The sequence below is a fragment of the Salvia miltiorrhiza genome, unplaced genomic scaffold, assembly GCF_028751815.1.
Source record: "Salvia miltiorrhiza cultivar Shanhuang (shh) unplaced genomic scaffold, IMPLAD_Smil_shh original_scaffold_354_1, whole genome shotgun sequence".
Lineage (NCBI taxonomy): Eukaryota > Viridiplantae > Streptophyta > Magnoliopsida > Lamiales > Lamiaceae > Salvia > Salvia miltiorrhiza.
In genome coordinates, this window is record NW_026651532.1 from 195,359 (window position 1) to 206,933 (window position 11,575).

The window sequence follows — 11,575 nt, forward strand, 5'->3', positions numbered from 1 at the left end:
TTAATTTTAATTTCGTCGTGCATCGCACGAATGAATGTACTAGTTACAAACAAAATACAACATTAATCAAATCATCAACATACTGGCTGCAGCCCGTTACAACACATTTTCAAAGCTCCTTCAACTTATTTAGATTGGTTTCTATGTGAAATACATGATCTCAGTCTACAAGAAGTAAGACAACTGTTCCTTCTTCCTTGAGCCACCTTCACCATACGCTTCATTCCATTGCTTCAACTCCGCCATTACGGACCCTTCAGCTGCAAAGCTAGCTGCCACCTGTTGCATAATACACAACAACTTACTACAAATCTACTAACAACAAACCAGAAAATGCCTCTAACAAAAGAGTTTTTCAAAATCATATTCCACAGTGAGAAAAAAAAAATTATTTCCACCTGATTTTTAGCTTCTCTAAAATCTTCCATATTCAACGGCCTGATCGTGATAACCCTTTCCTTCTTATCATCTGTAGCTGTATTGGCTCCTTCCTCAGACTTCTGCTTCTTTTGCTGGTTTATGCATGTGTAGCAAACAGGTTATAAGAAGACTAGAGCAGAAAATGGTGTTATTATTTAACATGTTTACAGTTCGTACCTGATCTTTTAGCCTCTCCTGCTTAATTAACTCTCTCACTGGTCGGTAAGCAGCAGTTATGCACAAATTCTACACGCAGTATATATACACATTAGCAAGGTGTGACTAGTCTAAATAAACGCTAAAAGCAGTACAAAGAGACCTTTAGGTCACTCCCACTGTATCCTTCCGTCATTGTCGCAAGCTCTAGAAAATCTAGATCTTCATCAACTTTCTCCTTGGACAATAATGTCCTCAAGATCTTCTCTCTGTTCTCCACAGCTGGTAAACCAACCATGATCCTGTATATCGGTGGAAAAAGTCTTTACTAGCAGTTACTCTCGTCTATAAGTCAAATGAAACTTCAATAAGCAGCCAGTTCTAGCCCACATAATTTGTTTTTTACTACGGCAAAGTGTTAAGCAGACTTCTACCTTCTCTCGAAACGTCTGATGATTGCTTCATCAAGATCAAATGGCCTATTGGTTGCAGCAAGAACCAGTATTCTTTCACCAGTTTTTGTTAACAATCCATCCCAATGAGTCATGAACTCATTTTTTATCTTTCGCATGGCTTCATGCTCTCCAGCCCTATTCCTCTGGCCAAGCATGCTGTCAACTTCATCTACAAAAATAATAGTAGGTGAGACCTTGGCCGCGAGGGTGAACAAGGCTCGGACATTCTTTTCATCTTCACCGAACCACTTGGAAGTGATAGTTGACATTGAAACGTTAATGAAGCTTGCTCCAGCTTCATTAGCAATAGCCTTCGCCAGCATGGTTTTCCCGGTACCAGGAGGCCCAAAAAGCAGTATTCCCCGACAAGGCTTTAAAAGACCACCTTCGAAAAGGTCTGGTCTTCTTAGAGGAAGCATCACTAGTTCCTGCAGTGAGTCCTTAATCTCATCCAAGGCACCGATGTCTGCGAATGTCACGCCAATTTCACTGGCAGGTATGACTTCTGGTCGTATGCGCTTTTCGAATTCATTGTCTGGAATGACTTCCTGAAGCAATCAAGAAAGAAAATTGCTGCATGAGGAGACGGAAGGAAAAGAGGAAACAGGAGAAAGAAAAAGTGGAACCAAGTTCAATCAAATCATCTAGATGCACACACCTCTTCAATATGGCAGTACGCAAGCACCAAATTCTATAAAACTACTGCGTAGTACTCTAGTTTGACATAATTTTTCCATGAATTTTGACTGATATATAATGCTTGTTGATGAAATATTGGATTATAAAAGCTAAGATAACAAACAGCTGTAGCAATTTTTCGAAAAGCATGTAAATCAAAACAATGCCAGTGGCAGATTCCAAATTACAGAAGTTGGTTTACTGAGCTTACTGGAGTTTTCGGAACTGGTGGATCTTCACTCTTCTTTTCAGGTACTGCAGATTCAGCCTTCGGTTCAATTTTAGCCTCAGCCTAAGAGTTACAAACAGAAGTTCTTGAGAGAAAATCTACTCATACAGATTCGAAACAGACAGAGCAACCAACAAACCAACCTTAGGCACCTCTGCTTGTGGTTCAACCTTAGGAATCTCAGCTTGTGGTTCAAACTTTGAGACATTCATTCCAGCAGATTTTCCCTTCTGAAATATACTCAACCCATGAGACAGACTGATGCAAGGCCAAGACAGTAAGTCAGCACACGTTCAATGAAATATTCTTCTTCAATACAAAATATATGCATCGTAAAAACTCAACATACAGATCTCGCCATGGCCCATGGCTATATATTTTATAGAATATGGCTTTCATATACATAGGAGGAAGAAAGAACTACTCGCCTCTTCGAAGATATGACAAGTTTCCCATTTCTGTATTCGGGTTCGTTTGTATTCATCAGATGGTATGAGATGGCTGACACCACAATCTCTTCTATATAGCTGCCAAGAACCATGGTGTCTGCCATACAGATTGAGTCCAAATCATCGCAGTCAATATCATTAGCAGCAAGTACCTCTATTATATGATTTCTATTATCCTTGAATTGGATCATCCTCATATCTTCCTCCAGCTGTGATTGCCAGCTTACTAGATGATTCTTATCTTCTGGGGGTTTTATTTCGATGTTGTAAGGAAATACAGAAGAAATTTTCTCATCAATTGCTCGGTAATCATTCTCAGGGTTGATAATTCTTGATCCAAGGATCAATATGGATCCAGACAGCTGCTTCAACATTTTCTGAAACAAGACATATGATCTCTGTGATCTGCAGAGGATTCTCTCGACGTCCCGAAGATAAAGAACAACAGGACACACTTTTGATGTTTTGACAAGAACCTGCATGATTGGCAATTTGTCGCAAAACACATATTAAAGCCGGACTAAACACATGTTGTAGTCAGGTGATTGTGGAAATTATAAGTATTCAGAAATTTATCAGTAGATGCTCATACCCTGTAAAGTGTCTGTATGAAAAGCTTCTCATCAAAACACCAGCTGCTTGTGCGCATGAGGGGAGCTGAAAAGTGGATATCATAGAAAATGTGAGGAAAAAACATGAAGCTATCTTACATAATATAGAAAAGCCTAGAGTTGATTCCCACATGGAACTTTATCCAACTTAAAATGGTTATTTAAATCTTCTCTGAAGATGAATGTGATGACTAAATAAAATGAGCAAATAAACTTCACTACTGGAACCATTGTTTGCAATATAGAGAAACCAAATAACATATAGATCAGCGCCTCTTCTTAAGTTCTATTATTCCCTAATTTTGCAAACAGAGAAACCAAATAACATATAAATCAGTGCCTCTTATTAAGTTCAATTATTCCCTAATTCCTAACTATCGTGAATCGTTCAATATATCTCATTAATTCAATAACTCGCGATGATATACACACCTCATTTCCAATTTTAGTTTTCGTATAACTACTACAGTTCTGAACTGGCTACAATGCAAAAGCAACCCAAGAAAGTGAGACTCTATGGTCTGTGGAGTATTTCTTTGCTGCAGCCAGAATATCATAGCTCTGTGATATTTTATCTACATTCATAGTCTCCGAGTTTTCAAATTCAAACCTGGTTTTGAAGGTGAACTAGTTGAACCAAGGCAATCGATGTTCGCTGCGGCAGATGCATTTCTACGCAACTTTGCAGGATTATGGCTTTCTTGTGTACTGCATCTAATAAGCATGGCATAAACACATTTACCATTGCACAAAAATTGAAACCATTAATGAATATATAAAGAAATCTCTAGCACTAACTTTGATTTCAGATCAACTCCGCTGCTTTGCCTTCGTAGTCCACCTGTCGTAAAGTAGAATTCATGATTCAATCTAATACTATAGGCAAATCAAGGGGGGCTGAGAAAGAATTAACATCTTTATGTGCATAATATAGTTTTCCAAAAGCTATCCGCATATTATAAGGGCTGCATTAAACTTCCATGCAAACTAAGACGGGTGGTTTTGAAACCTTAATCGTGACTGCATACAGTTCGTCGGAACTCCATGTCACAAACTTTGCAGTGAATGCATGGGTATTCAAAAAATCGTCATCCAGATAAAACTTGGGAGACATCATAAGCTAACTTGTGCTTGAATTGAGCACTTAAGCACGGGGATCTACCTAGCTAAAAGTAGGAAACATGCACATCCACCTAATAAAAGATCCTCCCATAAAAGATATCCTCCTAGGTAGAGTGACTTCACCAACCGCATGAAACTATCATACACAAACATATGGACTAGTTGTATCTAAAGCTGGTGTAGTATCACAAGTTGCATAAATACTTTGTATTTTGCAAGTATATAATAGCACTACAAATCAAGAATTAGTTTGCGCTACATCAACAGAGTTCCCTAGATGAGACCTAAAGCTTACAATGAATACAAGATCATCCATCATTGTGATGGCTATTTCACACGCAAGCATATAAATATGAATTGGGAAGTCTCAGACTTCTTAGAAATATTAAATACCCATTACAAGATTCTAGAGCCAAATTTTAAGTCAAATAATCTTTTGTAAAAGTATTCTACACGAAACGTTCACCATTTTAGAAGAGTTGTTTCTGAACAAAAAAGAACTTCCTTGATCGAATATTTAGTTTATATGCCATTCAAAGCTTAAAAATGGATGTTACATTCAGCTTCATCAGGAACAATAGTATCAATCAACCTGTCTTACCAGTATTGACCTCCTTTTGTTGAAGTAACGATAGTGATCCAATGAAATCAGACATTCGACTTAGAGTTGTTTCAGATACAGACCTCTTAAAAGACTGCACCAAAGATGTAAGCAACATTCACAAGTTATGTCACTTTATGCATAGAACACCAGAATGGTGTCTATGAGCTAGGAAGAAACTATATTTGTGTATGTGTGTGTGTTGCTGAACTTACAGATCCTGCATTAAGACCTCCATACTTGCTAAGCATCTGCTAAAATGAAACCGCTCATATATTAGGAAAAAAACATCCTCAACAATCAGAACTGGAAGCTCAAGTTTCAATGCTCTTCCACTTACCTTCAGAGAAAAATCAGTGACATCTAATAACAGCAGCTTCGCTTCAAAATAGTGTGCTAATGCCCTAGCTAGCATTTGCTGATACAGCTCTTAGAAAGAAGTAAGTGAAACAATTAATACTCTCGTAAGATGCTTGGAAATGCACAAATGAAAAGAAACCAAAATAATAATTATATATAACAACTTACCAGCAGGTCCAGAGAGCAAAATCGTACGGCTTGCTGGAGCAAGGTTTCGTATGTGCTTACTGAAATCGCCTTCTTTCAAGTGAACAAAAGCTGCGCTGGTTAACAAGACCCTTGTTTGCTCACTGGCAATTTCATAAGGGAAGACATTAGTGCAGCCCCATTCTAAGGTTCACTTTCAGTAAGAGTAGTTGCAGCAAAATGCATTTTGGCTACATCAGCAATTAATTTTTTAGACTTGGAATTGTTACAACTTCTATAGCACTACTCTGCAAAGATGATTTAGATGGTGTAGAGCTGCGCTTATAACCTCTTTAAGACCACTTCTTCAAGTGTCTGGGCACCATTTAAAAGAAATATTTGCTCCTGAGGTGTTAGCAGCTCATACTCTTTAATAATCAATTTTTTTTTCTCAACAAAAACATCTTGCTTAGGAAAATTAACAATATTTGTGTCATTGTAACTATAGTATTGATATTATTAACATTCTACGAACTCCATCCAAGTACTTGGAGCTTATTTTCAACATAAGATAATTTTACAACCTGAGAAATAAGTAGGAGTTTATAACCTCCTTAAAATTCGCTTATAAGCTTCTTAAAATAAGCTTACCTACTAGATAAGTACACACACTTCAACTATTCAAGGCTGGTGTCTATCACCAACAGTTATCAAACAAAAGTGTTGTATGCGAGTTCATATCTTGTGGTTAAGAACATATGTCACTAAGGTTCAGAGAAAAATAAATTTATGTCATACACCATAGTCAAAACACAACCATTCTGAGACTCTACAACATTCACCAACCAGAATTTCTTAACATAAAGAGTGTACACACACATATAAATAATATACTACTGTATAAAACAGAGCAAATATTCAAACGAAACAAAATTGGAAATTATTTACCTTAGATAGTAGGGAAATTTTTCGAAGGTGACACTGCTATCCCTTCCATTAGAAAGGAGACTCAACATCTCCAACTCCATTGTATACGGAGTGACGCCGACCACGGCATCGCCGCCTGCCCATTTGCTCACAGCCTGCGATCCCGACGCCAATCCGAACCCCACTCCGACTCCTATCCCCACTCCCAACGCCGACATCAACATATGCTTCGACTCCATTTCTACTCTACTCTCACGTACACTCACCGAATAACAGAGGGAAAACTAGATAAATCAAATTAAAGCAAACACACGAAAAAAGAAAAGACACTACCAAAAAATTACAACAAACACGTGAATTAATCCGATCAAATTAACTTCAAACCTAAATTATATTCTAAGTTTACAAGTGCGTTAATATTTCCTAAAGTAATTAAATTAGTCGGATTTCTTCGGAGTAAACCGTCGTAGCGAAGGGTTTGAGACGCGTCACGGCCGTTCCGGTGACTGTCTGAGACGGTGGCGGGAGATTTTTGGCGGCGGCGCGATGGTGAGATGAAAACGGAAGTGGTGGTGGTGTCAGTTATTTTTCTGTTTTACTAGAAATAGAGGCGGTTCTTCCCGCTTTATCAGGCATCGGTTTCTCAAAACTAAAAGGTGGCGGAACACGTTGGGCTAACGTAGCTGCATGATCTGGCAGTTCAGACGGCTGTGATTTTGTCTTGCTGTATGATTGTGGTAGGGTGCTGGCGCACCGGATTCGTGCTCGAGAGTGCAAGATTAGGATGTACCGCGTAGCAAAAAAACAATAATAATTGTGTGCTGTGCTGGCGTGCTACGCCGAGTTGAATACCCAATCAGGTTACAGTAAAAAAAGGTCGTCGCATCTTGCCCCTTATCCTTTAGCAATACCAAATTTTTATAGAGTAAAATTTTGGAATAGTCAAAATGGATCATAAAACACAAATTATGGTCATTCATTGAAAAAATATAAATTTTGGCCATTTTTATAGCTTTGAGACGTTTTTGCCCTTAATTGGGTGGATTGGGTAGGGTCCGGAGCGCGGGTCGCGTGCCGAGTAGGATCAGGCACGCGGGTCGGGTTAGGCACTTATGGCACTATTAGTGCCATAAGTGCCAACGAAATTTTTTTTTTACTCACCCTGCCCTGTCTACCCCCTAGACCCCCGACCCCACCCACCCCCAAGCCAAAAACAAAAAAAAAATTACTCCCCCTAGATAAAAATAAATTAAATTTTACTTTTGTTATTTTATTTTATGGCACTAAGTGCCATAAGTGCCAACGAAAATCCAAAATAAAGTAAAATGGTCTTTTTAGCACTTATGGCACTATTAGTGCCATAAGTGCCAAACATGCAGAATAAATATAGAAACAACAACATCATCTAAACCCTTAATGGAACATTTAAACCCTAAATGGATAATCTAAACCCTAAATGGAATATCTAAACCCTAGGGGAAGTGTTTAAAAAGTTCATTTTGGCTTGGGGTGGGTGGGGTCGGGGGGTCTGGGGAGGTAGACATGGCAGGGGGAGTAAAAAAAAAATTTCGTTGGCACTTATGGCACTAATAGTGCCATAAGTGCCTAACCCGACCCGCGTGCCTGATCCTACCCGGCACGCGACCCGCGCTCCTGACCCTACCCAGTTCGCCCAATTAGGGGTATATTAGGCATATTGCCTAATTAATGGCAATAATTTGTGTTTTTCAATTAGTGGCCAAATATTGTGTTTGCATGTTCAATGTGGCCATTTGACACCATTGTTTCAATTTTTATATGTTGCCCATAATTTTACATTTTTATATACTTACTTTTTTTTTTGGAGTAATATACTTTTACTTTTGTTCAGGAGATTCGCAACAACTATCTTGGCGTGTGCATCAGTTAAATCTACGTTTCTATACAAATGGCTATGCAACGGGCCTTTCGTTCGATGGATGAGATACATAGAATTGATAAGGTTGATAGGATTAAAAGAATAATTAAATAATCTTTTCAATTTTAGGATGATAAATAATCACTTAATTGGTTAATTAGATGCGGACCGAATTATCAATCATAAGCTCGATCATGCAAACAAAACACTTGATTAAAATGAATTATTTTATCAATCATGCCTTATCACTCAAACCAAATACCTATAGGTCTATGGACTATTAATGATATAAAACGGATAAATTACATTTGAAATACCTACACATTAGATTATCCGAGAGAACTATAGTTACATTTATGTTTTCTGCTAGTTAAATTATTTGTGGGATTGTGTTATCACGTAGCATGAATAAAACATGGCCTAATTGTGTTTAATTACATGAACTTTCACTCAATTATGATTTTACATATGAATATAAATTCTGACTTCAAATACACGAATTTTCAAATATTTTAATTTTTAAACAATTATCAATTTTCGACGAATTAATATCATCATGACAAGCTAAAGCAACAAATTAATGTTATTATAACTAGTGAAATGACGCAAAATTTAGTTATATCGTCAAGTACATGAATCATTTAAATTGTGAATATTTTAAGCATCACCTAGGTATTTATTGCCTCAATTACCCCTATCAAAGATTTATCCACAAGCGTAGAATATGGCTATACTTATTGTAGTGGACAAATTTCGTATAATCCATTTAAATATATATTCGCGGCCCCAAATATCCGGCCCAATCCGAGAACTGAATTAATCTCAATTAATTCAGCCCATATATTAAATCATCAGAGCCCATCGACTCAAACCTTAGAAAGGGCAATGACTTGGAGAGGAAGACAGGAAGAGAGGATGAACGTCAATCCCACGGATATCGGAATGACTAGGGTTTAAGAAGACGTGCCAGCAAAACCCTAGCCGTCAGGCTACCACAGTATAAATAAACATCAACTAGGTCAACAGACTCATCCATTCATTCGTACTCTCAGCTACTCCACCTACTCATGTTCCCAACTCTCTTCATTTGTTCGATCTCTACGCCTCCACGCTCTCATGTTCTGGATTGGGGCTTGCTCTGACCAGTCAGACAGACCAGTCCGACCGGCGAGATTCACTATCTCACCTTTACTCTACTGTTCAATTATCTTTATGCGTTGTATTCGTTTTTCCTATCAATTAATTCGAATTGTTTGACTGAGTTGAGTGTCGGAGGCCCTTCCATCGACACTCCCACCGATGCTCCGAGAAGGGCTCTAACGTATTTGTGATTTCAGGTTGCTAGTGCCCGCCGACCCGAACGTACCCGACGTCCTATTTCTTGATTGTTGGATCCATTCCCAACACTTATGTTTTAGTAAAAGATTGAAACTGAAATTTGAAAAGGCTATAACAAAATTCAACTAACAAAAATGCCAATTATGCCATTTTTTTAATATAAAAATGTCTTGTCTATATATTTCTCGGTAAAATGAACTTTGATGTAGCATTAATTTTTGGGGTAATTGCCTCTAAATACATTATATTTCCCCATTTTCTAGAATTGCACATCACCTTTAAAATCCGCCTCATAATACATAACCTTTCTTTTTCTTCTGGAATTGCACATGATCAGTCAACCACCAACCGAAAAAATGACGTGGATGCCGGAAACGCCACATATACATGCTGGAAAAAAAAATTAATTGATGTGGCAGCCATGTAGGAAATTATATTTTTTTTTTTTGCTATTAAATTCGAATTTCCAGAATATAGAATTAAGGCATTAATTTCTCAGATCCCCAATTTTCGCCTAAATCCCCTAGTTTTACAATTTCCCCATTCACAACAAATTGTTGAACAGACAGATCTTTATCGGCTTGCGCCGAACCCGATGGTTGACCTCCTGACATCGCTGATCGCAACCTTCCATCACTAGATCCCACGAAAACAACAATTTCCCATCAGCCCTGCAGTTCTACCATAATCAACAACACGACAACGATAAATGCATTTAAACCAGCCAAAAAATGATTATATCAACTAAGTTTTCAGCACAGTAGGCCCTAGATAAAGAAAGCAACCCATGCCAAATGCACAAATGAATAATTCAAATTGTCGGCTTGTTCGCTTTAATTGAGTTCGTGAAATCTATCCAAAGCAGCAGCTGATGTTAGGGGAAAGATCGCAATTTAGGTTAAATCAACGGCGACACGTTCGTCTCCCTACCTGGTTCGTCCCGTGAGCCAGAGCCTTGGTCGCCGGTTCGCTGCGTGCGCCGGAGCCTTCGCCACCGGTTCGTGTTGGTGTAATCGCTAAAGCAAGTGTAATCGCCGGAGCTGGAGCCTCTCTTGGTGTTGGTGTAATCACTGGAGCTAGGGCAATGTGGAGCAGATCGTTGGACGCTAGGGCAATTGTGGAGCAGATCGAAATTCAAGTCTGAACGCTAGGGCAATTGTAAAATGGGGGAAATTGTAAAATTAGGGAATTTAGGGGAAAATTGGAGATTTGGGAAATTAATACATTAATTCTATATTCTGGAAATTCGAATTTAATAGCAAAAAATATTATAATTTCCTATATGGCTGCCACATCAATTAAATTTTTTTCCGGCGTGTATATGTGGCATTTCCGGCATCCACGTCATTTTTTTCGGTTGGTGGTTGGTTGACCATGTGCAATTCCAGAAGAAAAAGAAAAGTTATGTATTACTCTCTCCGTCCCAATAATCATGTCCCATTTCTTTTGGGCACAGAGACTAAGGAGTGTTGAATTAGTGTTGTAAAGTGTAAGGGCCCACATGTTTAAGAAAAAGTAAATATGGCCTAATTATTCTTGTAAAATTAGCAAAACTGAATTCTGTAAATTAAACAACAAAAAATCTTCAAATTTCAACAAGAAATTAACGGCAAGAGCAGAAAATACAACAAAATTCTGCAAATTTCAACAAAATCTTCATCCTCCTCAACAAATTTCAACAATTCATTCTGCAAATTTTTCATCATCTTCTGTAATCAAGAACAGAAAATGCAACAACCAAAAAATGCAACAAAATTATGCAGATTCAACAAGAAATTTCAACAAAATCTTCATTAAACAAGAATAGAAAATGCCCTATGGCTGTACAGTCGCCGGAATCGAAGGGGTGCACTGTTGTTGGCGTCGGAATCGAAGGGCTTTGTGTGGAATCGAAGGGTTGTACTGTTGTGTGCGTCGTCGGAATCGAAGGGCTCTGTGTGGCGAAGGGCGGTGGTGGTGAGTTGCCACCGTCTGAGGGGAGAGAAAAACACAGGGAGGCTTGGGCGGCGCCTCTGTGTGGCGAAGGCGGGAGGACGAAGGCGAAGAGGTGAGAGGGCGGCGGAGGCGAGCACTAATTTCTGAAGGAAAAAAAAATCGAGGAGAGGCGAAGAGGTGGGAGGGCGAAGGCGAGAGGAAAGGCGGAGGCGAGTGTTAGGGTAGATCTGTGCTCGACGGATTTATAGAGGGGGAAGGAGGGAGGCGGCGA

General features: G+C 38.7%; 1 protein-coding gene across 4 annotated transcripts; it reads right to left on the reverse strand.

The window, feature by feature from the left end:
* Window positions 1-6,885, reverse strand: LOC131004206 (uncharacterized). 4 transcript variants are annotated; one of them, XM_057930829.1, is made up of 16 exons: window positions 6,156-6,885; window positions 5,250-5,371; window positions 5,062-5,150; window positions 4,937-4,972; window positions 4,713-4,815; window positions 3,797-3,839; window positions 3,609-3,706; window positions 2,980-3,044; window positions 2,367-2,863; window positions 2,082-2,196; window positions 1,921-2,001; window positions 1,011-1,579; window positions 740-878; window positions 598-666; window positions 399-512; window positions 1-279 (listed from the first exon to the last, which is right to left on the reverse strand). In XM_057930829.1, the coding sequence occupies exons 1-16, from the start codon at window positions 6,371-6,373 to the stop codon at window positions 166-168; spliced, it is 2,472 nt and encodes an 823-aa protein (XP_057786812.1). In that variant the 5' UTR covers window positions 6,374-6,885; the 3' UTR covers window positions 1-165. The 4 variants fall into 4 exon arrangements, with proteins under 4 accessions (XP_057786812.1, XP_057786811.1, XP_057786815.1 ...); XM_057930828.1 differs by having other exon boundaries at window positions 3,609-3,712; window positions 6,156-6,884; XM_057930832.1 differs by having other exon boundaries at window positions 4,722-4,815; window positions 6,156-6,883.
* Window positions 6,886-11,575: the final 4,690 nt, after the last annotated feature.

What these genes read in the sequence shown, in the direction of transcription:
- LOC131004206 (XM_057930828.1), bottom strand. Translation starts at nt 6,373, where the DNA reads ATGGAGTCGAAGCATATGTTGATGTCGGCGTTGGGAGTGGGGATAGGA. An exon ending in TCATACAGACACTTTACAGG is followed by an intron (nt 2,864 to 2,979) that starts GTATGAGCATCT and finishes CCAATCATGCAG; the next exon opens with GTTCTTGTCAAAACATCAAA. An exon ending in CTTGTCATATCTTCGAAGAG is followed by an intron (nt 2,197 to 2,366) that starts GCGAGTAGTTCT and finishes GCCTTGCATCAG; the next exon opens with TCTGTCTCATGGGTTGAGTA.